The 20,003-nt window shown below is 43.5% G+C and overlaps 1 protein-coding gene across 2 annotated transcripts; it reads right to left on the bottom strand.

Moving 5' to 3' along the window:
• Positions 1-387: 387 nt before the first annotated feature.
• On the bottom strand, positions 388-16,175 carry Tex36 (testis expressed 36). Of its 2 annotated transcripts, XM_005063363.3 has the most exons (4): positions 15,971-16,173; positions 8,327-8,458; positions 7,633-7,713; positions 388-858 (listed from the first exon to the last, which is right to left on the bottom strand). In XM_005063363.3, exons 1-4 carry the CDS (start codon positions 16,082-16,084, stop codon positions 562-564), a joined length of 624 nt encoding a protein of 207 aa, XP_005063420.3. In that variant the 5' UTR covers positions 16,085-16,173; the 3' UTR covers positions 388-561. The 2 variants fall into 2 exon arrangements, with proteins under 2 accessions (XP_005063420.3, XP_040589003.1); XM_040733069.1 differs by lacking the exon at positions 7,633-7,713 and having other exon boundaries at positions 15,971-16,175.
• Positions 16,176-20,003: the final 3,828 nt, after the last annotated feature.

Below are 20,003 nucleotides of genomic sequence, written 5' to 3'. Positions count from 1 at the left end.
GTACACACTCTTAACCTCTAAGCCATCTATCTTTATAGCCCATCAGCTAGTACTTTTTTTTAAAAAATTAAGCTGTATATGATGTTGAAAGAAAGCCAAGGTATATAGCTGGATAGCAGAATTGAGCTATGAGACATTACAAATGGTGAGACAGCGTCTGCTCAAGCTTTCATGGATCTATATGCACATATCTGACTGCACATACATAGAATTCAAACAAGTAGTTGAATGACTTTTAGTGGCCGGACAAGGGCTGGATTTGAAACAGAATCAAGGGTTTTTTGTTTTGTTTTGTTTTGTTTTTTGCCTCCTCTGCATTGTTTGGAATTTCAGAATGAAAATTTAATCATATATGAGTTACATAATATTTTAACTCCTCCAAAGGTAAACGTGACAATCTTAGCAGTTTATTTACAGGTACATATAGCCACACACAGCTTGGTAAGAATTTGAATATCTTCAACCTTACTAAAATCACAAAAGTGTTGGTTCAGAGACATATACTTTGTGAGTGCCTGATGAGATGACATCACAAACCTCATCAAGAATCTTCTGGAAGGATTAGGGCTCCTGTGGAGAGGCAGCCTTTGTGTCAACAGAAAACTCCTTATTTGACTTGTTTTTCAAAGACTCTGTAGAACTTTGGTTGGGAACAAACTTGAAGGCACTCCATCTTTCCTCGTAACATCTAGGAAAACGTCGGAAAGTTGAGATTACCGCGGCTTCCTTATGCACATATGATGTTTGGTTATTTGAAAGACCATCACACTGGGATGGGATATAGTCACAGGCCCAGAGATTGAAATTTCTAGAAAGGTGTTGCCTTTTATCAGGGGAGATCTTCTTTCGTCCCAAGCCCTAGGGAGGAAGGACAAAATTAAGGGAGAGATAGATGCACAAGGTCACATAGTTCTGAGGATGTCAATGAAACCAGAAAATGGCATACATATGTTTAAATGTATACATGAGACAACCATTCTAAAAGCCAACCCGTTGAATATCAAAAGTAAACAACATCCTGGCAGTATCCTTTTGTTGTTCTCAGTGTTCCTTTGCAATGGAGGGGACTGGGCTTTTAAACACAAGGAAGGTAAAACCAGAGGGACCTCAGCCATATATATCCTGTTAAGCACCATCACTTCCCAGGGAAGCACCACTCCTGGCTGCCTCCGAGGAGCTGGCAGATTGGCTTCTTTTCCTACCCTATGACATCTCCCAGAGGGAGCAAGATCTCTGGCCTCTGCTCACAGGCTTGCTTGTTAGCAGTTGGCACCTTACATGTGAACCTGAGAATCATGTATTCAAACTTAAACAGTTGATTCATCACAATGGGGTGAAAAAGAAAAAAGAAAATGGATGTTGGCACAAAGAACTGAAAAGAGATAGACACCAGGTTACACAGACTCTGCACCAATACAATGAGGCTGACTACTCATAACAGCCCATCAGCCAGATGGCAACAGGGCCTGACAGGATGCTTGAATCAGAATGTAAGAGAAGTCTACAAAGTACCACAGCTGGCATCTGCCTCCCTACTTCAACCTCAAATCTACGTAAGTCAAATGGAAAGTGTGTGTGTGTGTGTGTGTGTACCAAAAATACTTTAATTACATCTGAACTGAACATGCATAGGCTTTTCCTTTATCATAATTCCCTAAACAATATTAAAACTATTTTCACAGCATTTACAATACATAGTAACTAGTCTAGAGGATATGCATGTTGGACAATGTGCAAATGCTTTGCCACTGTCTATAAGAGACAAGCATCTGCTGATTTTGGTACCAACAGAGGGCTCCAGAACCAATCCTCACAGATACCCAAGATGACTACATTTACATACCGAAGCTAGAGTGTGGGGAAATATCCAGGAGCAGTGCAATGGCTCCTGATACAGTCTGTACAGACCAGAGGTTAGGGCAGGGAAGAGAGGAGGCGAGATGCTCTTGGGAGACAAAGAGAAGATGTTGGGCACATTACATCTTTTGGAGAAGTTATCTGAGGATACGCCAGCAAAATGAAAAGAAAAAACACAACATAGGGAAGAGCTGCAAGGAAAGCAGCCAGCAATATACCTCAAAGTACTTTCTGAACGTGTGGCCATGAAATACATTGGAGAATTAAGAGGAAGGAACAAGAGGGAGAGAGCGGGAAGTGCCTGGGCATGAAAGGGAAAGGGAGGAGGAGGGAAGGGAGGAAGAGAGGTGAGAGGGTAGACTGGAGGAAAGTTGTAGGGTTTTAGTCAAACTGGAGTAATCAGGACCAGTGGCTGAGCTGCAGATGGAAGCCCCTTCAGGGCTCATCTGGAGACTGCGAGAAGCCAGCCAAGGCCACCACCCTACCAGCCCCAGAGAGGAAAGAATAGAAATAAGGCCCAGGCCCTCTTTATCCTAGGGGAAGTCTGCAGGTGTTCATTTTGCATCCAGAGAATAGTACCTTATTAGTATACATTTTAAACATAACTATTAGTAAAAAATCAGCAGAAATCAGAATAAGCAAATAAATTCAACTGATAGAGCATTGTGGGAAGAGAGAACAAAAAGAGATATTATAGATAAGAGATAGAAAGTGAGTGACAGGTGTAAAACATGTAACTGTCATAGTAATGTGAATGGCTTAAATTCTTATACGGGGAAACAGTGACTCTTGGGTATTGTTTTTCTTTTTAATTGGGCTGCACTTCATTTATATTGAAAGACAAACCCAAGCAGGATGGCTAAAGTTCATGAAGATGCAATTGGGATATCTATATCATTCCCGCTCCCACCAAGACTCTGGGACTGTTGTAGAAGAGAGAGCAGAAAGACTATAAGAGCCAGAGATCAGGGAGGACCAAGGTGAAACATTGTGCCCTGAACCTGACAGGACTGATGAACTCACAGCTGTTGTGGTTGCCTGCATAAGACAAGATCAAGCCAGTCAACAGTCCAGCATGGAGTAGGCAGGGACTCAGTGGCTCCCACCCCAAGCTGAGGAGTTACAAAGAGTTGATGGCTTCTGGAAGACAGAGGTTCTATTTTCTTTAAAAGTATGGCCATGGTAGGTGGAAAGGGCATGAAGTTGGAATGGGTAGGGAGCTGCGAGGTGGATCTCAGAGGACTTAGGGAAAGAGTGGGGTGAATATGATCAATACACCATATGTATTGCAAAATTCTCAAAGAATTAGCAAAAGAATTCTGTAATTCATAAAAATGAAGGGACTGCACTTTGTAGTGCAACACATGCAAGAAAGGATCCATGGCTAAAGAAACACATAGGCTGAAGATACTTTTAACAAGCCTTTTTCTGTCCTTCCAGCCAGTTCCCAAATGGTGGCACAGAGACTTGTTATTAGTTATGAAAACTTGACCTATAGATTAGGCTTGTTCCTAACTAGCTCTCATTACTTAAATTAACCCATTTTTTATTAATCTATGTTCTATCATGTGACATTACTTCTCTTCCATCTTGCACCTCCTATTTCCTCTCTGTTTCCTGGCATTTCCTGCATGCCTATATTCTTCCTTCTCTTCTTTTCTCTCCTCAGAAATCCTGCCTATACCTCCTGCCTAGCTATTGGCTGTTCAGTTTTTATTACACCAATCACATCAATACATCTTTACACAGTGAACAAATATAACAGATACTCACAGTGATAAATGGCAAAGCCATCAAGATAAAAATAAAGCAATCATGAATTTTTATACAACAAGGCATGATACCAAACTATTTAAAGAAAACCCAAAAGGTGTTGAAATTTAACAGTAATTCTTAGAAGCAGAAATTGACAGACCAAGACAAAGAGTAAGAAATATTTTATAACATAATTAACAATCCTCATTCAATAATTTTGTAATTAAATGAGGAACTATATAATCTTTTTAATTACTAGTGTGACACTTTAAAATTAATCACATGCAAAAACAATCTCTACTATTCAAACAGGCACAATCAGAGTGTCCTCCATGAAACTTAATGTAATGCCAAAATCAGATATCAGCAACAAATAAGTAACCTAACTAATTCTAACCACATCAGAATCTTTCAAATAACTCTGTTAAAAGAGAATTTAAAAATTGAATAAAGATTATTTGGAGGCAAATGTTAATCAGACAAATTAGGTCTGATTAACACAGATTTTAATGATGTGTTTGCCTAAATGTTTTTTTTCATTTATTTGCTCGTTCTGACTTCCAATGTTTTCCTAATAGTTACCTTCAAGTGTAAATGTTTAAGAAGTGTATTAAAAGGTACTACCCTCTGGATATAAAAATGATTGCACATTTCTCCAAGAAAAAAGCAACTGCTTCAGAAAGCTTTAGCTCTGTTCAGATAATGGAACAATATTAGAATTATTAGTTAGATTTGAATAATAGTATCCTCCTGGTATAGCCAGAACTAGAGAATATTCATAGTTTTAATAATCTCATTAACAGAAATGACAAACATTTGAATTCAACTGTCAAATGAAGAATATTTTAAATAGAGAAGTACAGGTGCTTTGATTGACATTATACCATTAAGTTTGAAATGGACTAGATAAATTTTTAGGCAAACACATCGTTAAACTGTAAAGAGAAGCCTTCCGGCCAGCCTGGTTCCAGAGCCGCATCAGTCCCAAATAAACACACAGGAGGCTATATTAATTATGAAGCTGTTGGCCTTGCTTTTTCTTACTGGCTAGCTCTGACTTAAGTATTTACCCCATAATTGTTAATCTAAGTATTTCTCTTACCGGAGCAAAGTTTCCAGGCTTCTTATCCCTATGGCAGCTATATCTTGACTTCCTGTGTTTCTCCTACCCAGAGTCCTCCTCGATACCTAGCCCCACCTGTCTTGCTTCCCTATTGGCCAACAGTGCTTTATTGACATATACACAGGACTTCCCCCATCAAAACTCTATGCAATAAAAAGTAGGAAGTTTGAATAGACTAGTAGTCAAGGTAAAATTCAAAACCCTTGTTCTAAAAAGTGTATCAAACCTAAGCAGATTCATGAACCATATTATTTAGCCATTGCTGCCTGTGCAGTAGATAACTCCATTGATCTACCAGGTCTGTCCTGGGTCCTGTGGGCAAGTTCTATCAAACTACCATAAACTACAAATCCAAATGTTAAGGATATGTAAGCTATTCTAGAACACAGAAAGCTGGGAAACATCTGGAACCTTCCCGGAGGCTCTCATCACCCTGGGAAGATGTGCGGGTCTAAGCCTGCTTGTGTCATTAACAAGATACAGGCTTCTGTGGATCTGTCCACTAGCCCCTGACCAGCAGTTAATCACAGGCTAAGGTGTTGAAAGGGAAATGAGGATGCAAATTTTATTTGGAATTTTATGTAAATCTGGGTTGACTTTTTAAAAATGTGTGTGTGTGTGTGTGTGTGTGTGTGTGTGTGTGTGTGTGTGTGTGTGTGTGTGTAGGTCAGAGGACAGCTTGTGCAAGTTTGTTCTTTTTTTCACTGTCTCTTCAGGTTGGCAACAAGCACCCACTGAGTCATCTCACCATCACTTACTTGACTTGTTTGATGAGCATACGTCATTGTGGCAACTTAGAAAGCACATTAAGTGGGGCTGGAGAGATGACTCAGTAGTGAAGAGCACTTGTTGCTCTTGCAGAAGACCTAGGTTTGATTCCCAGCATCCACGTGGTGGCTCACAACTATTTATAACTCCAGTTCCAGAGGATCTGACTCCTTCCTCGGACCTCCATGGGCACCAGGTATGCATGTGCTGGTATGATGCCCAGACATTCATGCAGACAAAACACTTATACACATAGAGTAAAATAAAACAAACATTTTATTATAAAGAAAACGTTAAACACTTCACTTAAAGAGGGAAGGGTAAAAATTATGACTCTGTATTCAATACGCTGCCAAAGGAAAGCAGGTTTTTAGGTTAAGCTACTCATGTTTACTTGGAAGACAGTCATGTGGAGGGAAAGGTTTCTCTGGGCATGGTGTTTCATCTCAGTGTATTTCAGTTTGCTCATTTCTAAATCAAGGATAAGAGTAATTAGCCCACCAGAGTGCTACCAGGCTTAAACAAGATAATACAAAACACTGGTGTGTCTTAAAGCCTTAATAAACAAAGGGTGTTGCTAACAGCACCTTTGTCATGTGGCTTGTCAAGTTTGGTAAGTGTTCCTGAAGCTTGCCCAACACATGCGTCTGCCTAAGATACGCTAACCTGTGGTGTCCAGTGCAGCAGCCACTGGCCACTAGTGATTGAGTGCTTGAATGTGAGCAGTTTAACTTGAGATTAGTAACATGTAAATCAGATTTTAAGGACTTAGTTTGAAAAGGAGAATGTAAAATAGCTGGTTATAATTTTTATGGAGCTGATGAGATGCCTCAGCAGGAAAGGGTTTTTACATTATGCCTGAAGACCTAAACTCCATCCCCAGAGTCACATGGTGGAAGGAGAGAACCAACTCCTGCAAGTTGTCTTCAGACTTCCATCCACACCCACGCATGCTGACACCCACAGCCACACACAGTAAATGTAAAAAGATTTCAATTGCTTTAAAGCTTAACAATTTGTATAATTTCATGTGAATTGCTCTATTACATGTTGAACTGATAATCCAGGGGAAATACTGGGTTAAATAAAATATGCAAATGCCCGTGGACTTATGATCCAATAAACCCAATGGAAGCTGAAAATATTCTAAGCTGAAAGTTCATCTGGTGTGGCCTTCGTAGGTTTCAAACAGAGCACATGTAGTTGAAAGAAAAAAAAAAGTGGCCACAGAGATAGGAGAGGAATTGGAGGGGAAGGGTAGAGGTAGGTTAGATCAAAACATATTATGTACATGTATGCAATTCCCAAACAATAAAAAATTATTTTTTATAGAAACAAGATGCATCTGGCCCACCTGACCTAACTTGATAACATATTACACTGTAGAACATTAAATTTGTCTTGTGGTGTCTTGCGTAGCTAGCTGGGAGGTGTGACCTAATGCCAATGACACAGCCTCACAAGAAACACAGATACCAAATACTTTATACCTGGCATTAGCCCAAGAAAAAGGCAAAATTCTAAGTCTGAAGTTTTACCAAATCTGTTATTTTCACAGTATCATAAGGTTGAAACTTTTTAAGTAGACCATCTATTTTACCTGGTTTTTAGATTTTCCTGTTGCTACCAGAACTTTGAAAATTATACTCACAGCTTGTGTAATATTTCTCTACCCAATGCTATGTTAAACTGTTAACAAGACCTTAAACTCTACAGTGGCAGGGGACTTCCCACCCCTGGAATAACTCGAAGAATCTCAAAAGAGACAATTCCAAAGGAGGACACTTTGTAAGCATGGCCTGTCTATGCTTGAATGGAGGCAGAAGGCTTCTTCAGGCTCAAACCCTCCAGCCAACTGTGAGAGCTTCAAGAGGGGGCTTTTGTTTTGTGACCTTTCAGGTGTCTTGTTGAAGACCCTGAGCCGTTTTGGCTTTGTTCCTCTTTTAAGGAACACGTGTCTCTCTGTAACTTGTGCACCTTGGAAATCAAGAGACCCATCACTGCTCCCCATTCTACCAGTTGCCTGCTTACTGTGCTAGCGACGGGCCCCTAGGCCTCCTGCACGCCAGGCGAGAGTTCTATCACTGTGCTGTCCCTGAGGCCCTACTAGTTTGCAAGGAAGTACTCACAGAGTCAAAATAGTATCCAGAGTTCTCAAAGCTGTAGCGATTGTCATGCACAGAGAAGGGGAAGCATTTGTTTGCTGCTAGCTGGAGAGGAACAGAAGAGAGATGAAAAAGTACATGTCAGAACTATAAGATGCCCTCAGACTGGGGCACAGTGATGGGAAAGGAAGAGGGATGGGACAAAGGAACTTCTTGGTAAAGCTAATGAAGTCCATCACCAGCATGGAGCACAGGAGAAGGGAAGTAGGCAGGCCTGGGGCTTCTTCCAAATTCACCCCTGTTACCAAATCTCTGAAATTGGAAAATTTCTCTTTCAAAATATCTTTGGAGGTAAGAAGGCCAAAGTGCATAGATGCAAAGAACCAAATGTTGGCAAGGACTTTTGACAGCTTGGGAACCAACCTGAGACTGGGTTCCCAGAAGCCTGGTGCCTGAGTTGAGGCTCACAGTGAGTGCAGTTGATATTAAAACCATTCTTCTTCCTCCTTCTCACCACCAAGGCCCGAGCTCATGAACAGACCAGGGAGGCAGACCATGACTGTTAATGACTAAAGGTTCCTGTGGAGAATGCCAGCTCATTGTCTGGACCAGGAGGCAGCTCTAGCTGCAGAGCATTTGGATACATCACAGGGAACCATGGCAAATGGGCAAAGGAGTTGATGGTCTGACCAAAATGCTAGACCCAAGCTCATCTTACTTTTTCTCGGACTTTGTATATCGGTGGCAGCTTCCTCTCCAACTGCTGAGACAAGTACGGACAGCGGATTTCTTTCAGGGTAGTGCTTGTGACGGATTCCGGCGTCTTCTGCACCAGTCCAACATGAGGGAACTGGAAACACAACATATGGCTTGATTAGAACCAGACACAGCTGAATCTGTGTGCCAAGTGTGGACTTCCTCTGCAAAGTGACTAAAACACAGTTTGGGCACTTCTGGAGTGCTGGGGGAATGGTAAAAACCCATGTAACTTTGAAGTATTCCTTCCAAACAAACATTTCAAGCCCCAGGGGGCTCTTCTTATTCAAGGTCTCGGGGAACTTGGAAATGTTTCCATTCTGGGAAAGAGTGGAAGTGGAGGTACTGGGAGACGGCAGAACTGTGTAGTTTGAGGTCCTCCCCTGGCCTGGGATTCCTGGTACGTGGAGCCTAGTGCCCAGCCTATGTCCTCAAAACTGGATCAACTCTCAACCCTAGAACCCTAGAAGTTGTCAAGCATGGTAGACTAGCTGGTCAACATGAAGATCTCCTGTCTGCTTCTATCTGGGATTGCAACCATGTGCCACCATTCCCAGCTTCGTATGTGGGTTCTGGGGATCAAACTCATGTCCTTGCACTTTCAAGGTGTTTTACCAACAAAGCCATCTCTCCAACCACTCTCTTCCATTTTGAAGTATAAAGACATTGGCTAACTGTAATTATGTCTCCATTCCTCCAAGTTATGATACAACTGTGTGTTCGGGTGGCTTTTGATTGACATCTGTGAAAGATTGTGCTAAGTAAGTAGGCTGGGAGATTGTGTTACGAATTTAATCAATATTGTAGGTATTTTCTCCAGCTGTAAAGAAGCTAGAAGACACATAGGACTTAGCAGAGTGGACAGAAGAAAGAAACAGAAGGAGGTATTATTGAGAACAGAGGGCCATAAAGGTCAGTTTTGTGTTTAGACAACATGGTGCTGATATGGCTATCTAGTATGAGTCAGCTAAAATATGATTGACACAGGACATTGGAGGACTGTGAGTCAGCACAAAACTGAGTGATAATAGATGTCCTGGGAACCCCAAAAGTGAGCAGTTACGTGATATGTCGTGTAACTATGCCTAGCAGAGTACTTTTTGTGGAGATTCTGTGGCCTTGATGTCAAAGGCTTGAGTCTACCTTTTCCAGGCTGTTTATTTTTGTCTTCAGGATCATGTGTCACCTGCCTGTATGTGGCTAGTGGTATCAGTGTGTGCCTGGGTGCCTTCCAGTAGCTCCCTGTCTAGTATATGGAATATGTCTTTATGAATCTTCAGTTTTCCAATTCTCTTCAACCTCCCAGGTTCCGTGACCTTCTCCTTTCCTGGCACTGGAGTATGACACTCACAGATGTATAACCCGGCACCACTGATGTGAATGAGTAACCTGTGCACATAAAATAACAGAAGAACACGGTAGAAAAAAGAACCACCACCAAATACTCTCAGTGGCTGCCTGTGGGCTGAGAAGAAGGAGAGCAGTGACACCAAGACCACCAGGCAAAACCATTGGCTTTATGCATGCAGACCTTCCTGTGACATAAGAAACGGCCTATGGGGCCCCATCAATCTGTTCCTGGTGAGACTTGTAATGTATACGTTTGGTGTTAAAAACTCGATTGAGGAAAAACATAGGGAAACAGGCAGGTCTGGCAGTACAAGACTGTGAGCCACTACATAAGAGATTGAGACAGGAAGATTACAAGTTCAAGGCCTGCCTGGGCAACTCAGTGAGAGCCTGTATCAAAATAAGAAGTAAAAAGAAAGCAAGGAAGTAGAGGGGATGACATTATCCTAAATTCTTCACCACCACCCTGTCCCCTTAGTGCTTTGAAGGCGAGTATAGAATGGAGTATAGAATCCTGATATGGATATACAATTCTACATATGGGTTGTTTGGACACATTGTATCATATGCGCAATATAAGAATTAAAATGTTTCGAGCCCTGCATTGGTGGCTCAGGCCTTTAATCCCAGCACTCTGGAGGCAGAGGCAGGTGGATCTCTGTGAGTTCCAGACCAAGCCTGGTCTACCCAGTGAGTTCCAGGACAGGTTCCAAAACAATACAGAGAAACCCTGTCTTGAAAAACCAAAAAAAAAATTAAAATGTTTCATAATTTTAGAAATCACATGTGGCTGTGTGGTATGACTGATGTCATCCCTAAACAATGAATTTTTTGGTAGTCTTTTGAGACAGGGTTACTCTGTGTAGCTCTGACTGTCCTGCAACTTGCTCTGTAGACCAGGCTGTCCTGAACTCACAGAGATCCACCTGCCTCTGCCTCTGCCTCCCGAGTGCTGGAATTAAAAGTGTGTGCCACCACCACTGGCTTTTGAATGCCTTTTTATTTATCACAAACCTTTTGTTGCCTTCCCTTCCCCCCCTTGTTGCCTTCACCACCACTCCAGATAGCTACACTGACTGAGCTCTTGTATGTTATATGTGACAGGACTGATACTGCTGCCCATGGTGTGTGCCTTGCTTTCCTCACTTAATCACATACACTAGAAAGTTCTCAACCAACTTACGTATGTTTCGAATTAGTTCTGTATTAAAGTTTAAAAGAGTTTTCAAGTTATTATTGTTCATGTGTGTGCATGTTTTGAGCCTGAATCTGTCACTGGGACTCAGGGCCTGCAAAGAAAGAATAGGCTAGTTGACCAGTAAGCCTCCAGGATCTGCCTGTCTCCACCTCCCCAGCACTTGGCGACGAACTGGTGCTACCATAACCATTTGTTTATACGGGATCAGGGAAATAAACTTGGGCCCTCATGCTTGCAAGGCAAACACCTTGCTGATTGAGCTATTTCCTAAGGCCCTAAACAATGTTAATTGTTTACTTTTATTACCGTGTGTATGCACATGCATGATGTGTGTATGTATGTGAATGTCCAAGAACAACTCTGTGAAGTTGATTCTCTTCTTCTACCTTGACAGGATTCCAGAAATTGAACCTAGGTTGTAGGCTTGCATGGTAAGTGCCCTTACCTGCTGATCTCTAGTCACTTTTTTAATTAAATAATTTATTTCACGTACCAACCACAGTTCTTCCTCCCTCCTCTTCTCCCATTCCCTCCCCCAACCTCCTTTCTACCCCTCCATCCACTCCTCAGAAAAGAAAAGTTCTCTCATGGAAATCAAAGGCCTATCATATCAAGTTGAGACAGGACCAAGCTCCTTCCCCTTGCATCAAGGCTGAGTGAGGATCCCACTATAGGGTATAGGTTCCAAAAAGCCAGCTCACGTGTCAGAGACAGATCCTGGTTCCACTGCTAGGGAGCCTGCAAACAGACCAAGCTACACAACTGCCATTCACATGCAGAGGTCCTAGGTCCCATCAGGTTCCCTAGCTGTTGGTCCAGAGTCCATGAACTCCCATTAACCCAGGTCAGCTGACTCTGGGTTTCCTGTCATGATCTTAACCCCTGCCTTGCTTATATAATCCCTCCTCTCTCTCTTCAACTGGACTCTCAGAGCTCGGCCCAGTGCTTGGCTGTGTATCTCTGCATCTGCTTCCATGAGTTACTGAAGGTTCTATGATGACAATTAGGGTAGTCACCAATCAGATTATAGGAGAAGGCCAATTCAGGCATCCTCTCCGGTATTGCTATGAGTCTTAGTTGGGATCAACCTTGTGGATTCCTGGGAGTTTCCCTGGCACCAGGTTTCTCCCTAACCCCATAATGGCCCCTCTATAAAGATATCTCTTTTGCTGCTTTCCCTCTCTGTCCTTCCCCCATCTCGACCATCTCAATCCCTCATGTTCCTATTCCCCACTCCCTCCTCTCTATCCCCCTCAGTCACTTTTAAAGATAAACATAAATAGTGCAAGCAGGCTCCAAGTGGATCCTCTCTGTTTTCCCTCCTTCCCACTAAGTCGAAACCTCCTTGGAAAAGCCATGAGACCAGGCTGGTGGGAGGCTGCTCAGACAGCAGGTACAATGGCTCACATCAGCTGACAACTGACTTGAGTTCATTTGTATTCTGCTGGTCTGTGTACTGAATCACTGTTTAAAAAAATATGGCTCTGGCATTTTAATTTCGCTCTTTTAAAATATATATTTAATGGCTATAGGACGATAGCTGTGGAATAAACCCTTCTGTTAGATAGTGCAACCATGAAATACAGCTTTTTAACTAGTTGGTGGTGAAATTTTCACTGCCTTCGATCACTCAATGACTGAAATATTAAATAGGAAAAGGAAAGTAAGTAGTAGGAAAAGAAAGCCTTTCCTGCCCAGCAACAGCCCCAGATTACAACCAGCAAGGTCAACTATAAAATGACTGTCACCTCTAATGGGACAATTACTGTCCTCGCAGATGGGCCGCAGCTGACTCACAGCCAACGGTTTCTTTAATTTTCCCAACTCATCTAAAGTTCCTTCTGGAAGCTTCATGATCAGCACTATTCTTCTCATGCTCTTAAGTGCTGACAGCAGGGAGGACTTTGCCAGAGGCTCATTAGGCTAAGGGTGTGGACAGGCTAAGGATGTGGATAGACAGTGCCTCTCCTGTCTCCTGGGTACCAAGCTGCCTTGATGGGCTTAGAAATGTTGATCCATGAGGTGTGGATTCTCACTTTATCTCCCAAAATAGAGCTTGACTTCACTTGGAATGTCAATGTAGTTGAGCTAAATAAACAAACTTCCTGTACTCCCTTGCAGCTATCTTGGCTATGCGAACCCATGAGCCTGCAAGGCTCCTGGGGAAAGTATTGTTTTTCTGATAAAGGGAGTAACCTGAGAAGACAGATTCCTTTTGTTGTCCCTTGATCTATTGTCCCTTGATCTTCTTGTTTTCCTGCCTGGAGTGTAGACTCACCACTGCATGGAGAGGACCAGCTTGGCAATGAAGATGGCTGAACAGAAAGCTGGAAAAAACACAGAGCTCTGAAAAGTTCCCTGAAATAGTCCCACCTCTAATTCATCTGCTTCTACACTTTGTAGCTATTTAAGAAGAAGCACAAATCTGTGTCTGATTAAGACACTATCAGTCCCTCTCCCCACTATGCTGATGATCAAAGCCCAAACCCAGGGCTTGCACATGCTAATATATAGCACAGGCTGTACATTATAGTGATGAGCTACATGTCTATTCCTGTAGTTAGCATTTTAGTCAGTCAAACACAATCCTAACTGATATTTAGATGACAGAAACGAAGCTATCTAATCCAAGAAACATATTTTTCTCACCATGGGCCATTATGACAATGTGGCTGACACAGCTGGAGGCAGGCAGGTCTCTGTGAGTTAGGAGCAGCCTGGTCTATATAGTGAGTTCCAGACCAGACCAGTCAGGGCTATGTAGCAAAACTCTATCTCAAAAATCAACAAACTAAAATAAAATAGAATAAAATTAAAATGTGGCTGACACTATTTCCCATTTGATTAAAATGTTTTCCCAGTCTCTGCCTCTTATTCTAACATATATTTATACTGGTATTAAATTTTATTTTACTTAGACTTTTCTGTTTTATTTTATATACTCCACAGATTACTCTTTTGATCTTAATGGAATAAAACAAAGTTTACAGTCTCTCTCTCTCTCTCTCTCTCTCTCTCTCTCTCTCTCTGTGTGTGTGTGTGTGTGTGTGTGTGTGTGTGTGTGTGTACACTAATATGAGATACACTATAGTTAGGAAGTATTGATTGGCTATTTTTGCCTATCTTTGTCCTTTTGAATGAATTATCTTGTTAGTCTCACAGCAGCCCTCTAATTTTGGTATATTTCATTTTACATTTTTAAAAGTTAAGATTAGGCGAAACTTGTTTGCCTTAGTCTAAGATGATGCCAAAGAGAGTTCAAGCAGTATCATAAACCCTAAAGACCCAAACTTGCTGACATCTGTTCCTTTTCCCTCTTTCTTTTAAACAAACAAAAATTTCCATTTGGGAGCTAGAGACATGACTGATTAACTAGAGATCTTGCCTCTTGCTATGCAAGCTTTAGAACCAGAGCTGGAGTGCCAGCTCACCTGTCATCCCAGCACTCAAGGGGCAGACATAGCAGAGCAAGATGACTGTTTAACTAACCCAATCAGCCAGCTGCTGATTCAAATGACAGACTCCATCCACCTCAATGTATAAGGGAAGGGGAACAGTTATTAAGGAGGATTCATGTGACATCAATCTTGGGCCTCCCACAAACACATGTGCACAGCACTGGCCCACACACATGAACATGATCATACACTACTCACATACACATGTTTAAAAACTCCACAAATCTCTCTCTCCCTCTCTCTCTCTCCCCCCTCTCTCTGTCTCTGTCTCTCTCCCCCTCTCTCTCTCCCTCCCCCTCTCTCTGTCTCTATCTCTGCCTCTCTCTCTCCCTCCCTCCGTCCCCCCCTCTCTTTCTCTCTCTCCCTCTCTCCCTCTCTCTCTCTCTCTCTCTCTCTCTCTCTCTCTCTCTCTCTCTCTCTCTCGCACGCACACACACACCATGTTATGCTTCGAACACGAGTCTTTTCTCAGACTCTGCCTCTTGGATGTGGAAGTGGAAGAGACACAGGGATTCCCCTTTTGTGAACAAGTTGAAGAAATTGGACATGGAAAACTGATAGCTCATGGAATGTGCATACTGAAGAGCAAATGAGAAGTCCTTAGAGAAGTCCTTAGGCTGAGAGGATAAGACCTCACATTGGGGACAGATGCTAATGTTTCTAGAAGACACTAGGACAACAGCATGCCCAGATGGGCTGTTTGTGATATCGACAGACAGAAGTCTTGCCAGGAGAGCTTGAGCCTGTGGGTTTGAGTTATGATCAAGGACACACTCCTAGGCTCTGTCCATTTCATCATCTGGTGATGGGAATTGGACAGGACTTGGGAGTTTAAGAATGCTTGGTTCAGCAAACCCTGAGTGTGCCTTCTGCACTGGGTCCTAGTCTCAGTACTACTGGAGCACCACTGAGGTGGCATTTGAGGAAAAATGACAAAGGCCCCATGGAGCTTATACTCTAGGAAGATGAGACAGCTCACAATATAGTGAGGGATGTCCTGCTAGATGGCTGGTATTTAGAAACCGGAGCAGCTGAGCAGGTGACTGTTGCTGCCCAGTGAACATCCTCAAGGGTCCACCCTGCACCAAGCATTTCCCTTCTTTCCCCTTCTTCCTCTTCCATTCGCCTTCTTCTTCCCATCTTCTTGCTTCTTCTCCTTCCTTCTCCTCTTCCCTCCCTTTCTTTCCTCTTTTCCATACTTCTTTTTCCTTCCTTCTTTCTTCATTCCCACTTTCCCCCTTCTGTATGCCCATGCCTCCCTTCTCTGTGTGTGTCCTTCCTCCTTCTTTTTTAGTTTTTTTCTTAGATGGTGTCTTACTAAGTAGCCTAGGGTATCTTTAGAAGCTCTCAATCCTCCTGATTCAGCCTCCCAAGTACTAGGGTTACAGGTTTGGGCTGCCTCCCTCAGATTCATGTACATTCACTCAGTCCTCAAAAGAATGCCCAGTTTCCCATTGGACAGGAAAGAAACCAAGGCCAAGGGAAGGGACTCTTCAAAGGTCCTGCTACCATAGGTAGCAGAAGGGAATCCAACTCAGTTCTGTGCCCTCAATTACAGCCACATTCATGAGGAAGCTTCCAGGGATGCCATCTTCCTTACCCATCTTCCAACCTTGTCCAAAGGTGGGTTGAACTGCCTCCCTTTGGCCATCTTCTCTGAAAAGCTGGATGTACTGAGATTGGCTTCCTCACCTCTCCATGACCTCACAATCATGATACGTCTGAAAAGCTTCCCACCCACTGTCTCTAATCTTTTCAGTTACTGCCCAGTCAGGGAAGTGGAGAATGCCCACTGCTGTATGGAATGGGAGCTCATGTCACAATGGGCAGAGCCTTCTAAGCCCTGAGGGTTCTTGCCATTTGTTCCCTGCATCAGGTTCCCTAAGTATGTACAGAGTTCCAACCAGCAGACCCTAGCTGAAGAATTCCCAGAACAGCCAGAGAGGTGAGGACAAGAGGCTGCTAGGAACATGGCAAACATTTTGCACCTTACTGGAACCAATATTTGCTTTAATGTCCTCGGAGAAACCATCTGTTTCAATCACTTAGTTTTCAGAAAGCTGAGTCCTGGGCTGGAGTTGACCTTGTTCACATCAGTAAGGCTGCTGTACCAGGACGAAAACAGCTACTATATCCTTCCATGGAGTTCTGTTTCCCAGCTCAGGCCTAGTCATGACACACACACACATTCCTAGGCTCACTCACCTACCTGGAACACATAGAAGCCGCAAGGAGATAACATTTGTGCATTACTATGTATCAGATGCTATTCTAAAATAAACTCTTTTCTGTGTTTTTACTTCATTTTCTTTTTTTAAGATTTGTTTATTATGAATACAACATCCTGCCTCCGTATGTCTGCATGCTAGAAGAGGGCACCAGATCTCATTATAAATGGTTGTGAGCCACCATGTGGTTGCTGGGAATTGAACTCAGGACCTCTGGAAGAGCAGTCAGTGCTCTTAACCTCTGGGCCATCTCTCCAGCCCCCTTTTACTTCATTTTCTATGAGGGTCACATCATCAATGATTGGGCACCAGAAGGCAAAGCAAGGTCACAGGTCCCCTTTAGAAATCATGAGCACTGCCTAGGGCTGTCTGCCACCCTTGGGCTGCAAAGGCTGCTCCTTAAATCTGGCCTCTGTCCCTGGCCCAGGACATTGACCTGCCTTTCTCCCTCTTGGTGATGTGCTGCTTCTTTGTTGGATGGCACCCAGCCAATTCTCTTGGCTGTTCCGCATGCTGATGACATCCACAGGAGGATGACCAGCTATCCTTTGTGTTAAGAAATTGTGTCTTCATCTCCCACCTTCCCAAATCATCTCATCTCTGGTTCTAACAAGAGTTGCTATGGCAGTGACAAGAGGCCTTACTCTCTGCCAGTGCTCAAGGTTTATCAACATGAGTTCCTGGGTGTGAGTGATGCCCAAGGTACCACAGCCCTGCTGTGGTGGAGACACAAAAGCCCCAGGTTAAGGAGGAGATTGAGAAACAACTGAGCTGTGCACCATGTCAGCCCCAGGTGGACTGGTACTGCTATGGCGTCACAACTCCTTCCATGGATACTGCTGCCCACCAACCAGCCCAGGGTAGATGACAATGTTTCTCAATGTCCCCAGCGCTGCCCACACTGCAGAGCTCAGCGTGATGTCCACTCCACCTGTGCTCAGCAGCCTGGTCAAGACTTGGTATGTGGGGTTGGATAAATTCTGGGACATGAGACCCCCCCCAAAAAAAAACAGGTTCTAAACATAGGACACATTGATTTTCACATTCAAAGCTGAGTTCTGGCTTGGTGTGGCAACTGTGCTGAAGTTGAGTCCTGGGATACTAGGGATTCCTCTTGCCTGTCACCAAATGACCAGACTCAGGAGACAGCTGTCATCTCCTGGTCCCTGGATGTGGCATCTGACTCTAGCATCACAGTGCAAGGTGAGAATAAGGAACTGGAGTCACCATGTGTTACACTGGACCGACCCTAGCCCACACATGTTATGGTCTCGGTGTTCTAAGAAACATCCCTGGCAGTCACCATTACAACACTTTGGGTCATGGCCCAGAGCTGAAATATGTGACCATACTTGTTTGCACAGGAGACTGTCGGGTGTGGTGATGTGGTGACATTGTTTAGCTCAAAGTTCTATCAGAATGGAGGAGACAGAACCAAGACCCAAGGTCACTGAACTATGCCACCTTGATCTTGAATTTCCAGGTTCCCTGGATTCTAATGGAGAGAAGGATACTATCATTGTTTGTTTGTTTGTATTTATTTATTTACTTATTCATTCATTCATTATTTTGTTTCTGAGACAGGGTTTCTCTGTGTGTAGCCTTGGCTGTCTTGGAACCAGCTCTATAGACCAGGCTGGTCTCGAACTCACAGAGATCTGCCTGTCTTTACCTCTGGGTGTAGGGCTTAAAGGCGTGCACCACCACAGCCTGACAGACTCACTCTTTATAGTACTGGTATGGCAGAAAAGGAAGAAGTTTGCCATTCTCTTCCTGTGGTCATTGTGGTCACAGGAGCCCAGGAAATATTGTAACTCAAAAGTACACTGGAAAATGAAGAAAGGACACAATGAACATACTTCAGTGTTTGCTAAGCGCTTCCATGTTTGCTGTTACTTAAATGACTTCCACACCATCCCTAAGAGCTGTGCTGGTTATTTTCCACTTATGTGTGCTAGCCCACTACTGATTCATTTCCCACCCCACCCTGCTGTGCACCCAGGGGTTTGATGTGTAAAAACTGCATAATCTATTCCCTTAGTGTTTGTCTCAAGATTAATTCATCTGGAAGAAAAGCACTGATGGGGACTGGGAAGGCAGGAGGCATTAGGTGTAGGAGAGGTGTGTTCCTGTGATAGCTGGCACTGCTCCCTGGGAGGATATCAGCCTGACTTATGGTGGGATTTGCTCATTTCTGTGTTGTGAGGGCTTCTACTGGTGGGTTTCAACCCACTAATATCATTGAGCATAGGATAGGGAAGAACTATTGATAATCTCTAATATACTACTAAGTCAAACTGCTGAGCTTCCAGGCTCCTTCCCTTAAAAACCATCATTTGGAAGCCACTAAGGATCTCTACCTGCATCAGTGTCTATCCCCATAACCACAGCTCTCCCTGTTAAGGGCTTCCTTTGGCTTCAGGATGCACCAAGCCTCCTGCAAATTGCTGCTCCTGGAAGCTGGGTATCCTCCTTGTCAGTCCTTGCGATGCCATCATACCTTAGAAGAGACTTTAAGTTGCACCCTCCCTCATGGAGACTGGAGGTCAATGTTGGATGTCTTCCTCTAGCATTTGCTATCCTGTTTTGTTTTTTGAGACAAGGTCTCCCACTGAACCTGAAGCTCCCTGTGTTTGGCTGGACCAGCTGGCCAGAAAGTCTCTAGGATTTGCCTGTCTCTGCTTCCCCAGGGCTAGAGTTAGAGATGCACAGCAAAGTTCTGGACTTCTTTTACATGGGTGCTCTGCATCTGAACTCAGGTCCTCGTGCTTGCTCAGTGAGTACTACTCCCTGAGCCATCTCCACACCCCTGCCTTGTCTGTGTTGGAGTGTACCATCAGTCTCCTTAGTGGGGCATTACTAGAAACCGAAGCAGGTACTAGTAATTATCTCCATTGGCAAGGGAGGGAAGTGGTACCTCAGAGGAGTGAGGTGACTCAACATGGCCACACAGCCGGTATGTAATAGAATCACACTGGACTCAGATGTGCTAAAGCCACTTTTCATGGAAGCATCAAGCAGGATCGTTAAGCTGCACTCCCCTACTTGCTAGACAGACAGAAAGACGGTGACTCCACAGAGCATGCCTTCACTTAAAACAAAAGTGATCCTTCCACAAATATTACTGCAGACCCACTATGGGCCAGGACTATTGCAGTCAACAACATCAGCTCTCATTAAACAGCAAACATAGCTTCGGCAGCACATCCGAAGAGCAGTGTCCCCTAACCTCTGAGTAATCTGCATTATTTTCATTGAACTGTCTTCAACATTAAATGGCTAACAGTTTCACCTATGCTTTTTCTTAGATGGCTTTGAAGTTCAGATAGTTTTCTGTCCAAAGCATCCATGAGCCTGTAGAAGGCGTGCATGCCCATCTCTGCCATGTTTCTAGTGCCAGAGACT

This window comes from Mesocricetus auratus, unplaced genomic scaffold (genome assembly GCF_017639785.1).
Source record: "Mesocricetus auratus isolate SY011 unplaced genomic scaffold, BCM_Maur_2.0 Super-Scaffold_4256, whole genome shotgun sequence".
Lineage (NCBI taxonomy): Eukaryota > Metazoa > Chordata > Mammalia > Rodentia > Cricetidae > Mesocricetus > Mesocricetus auratus.
The sequence above is the reverse complement of the archived record's forward strand: the minus strand, read 5'-3'. Positions and strand labels throughout refer to the sequence as shown.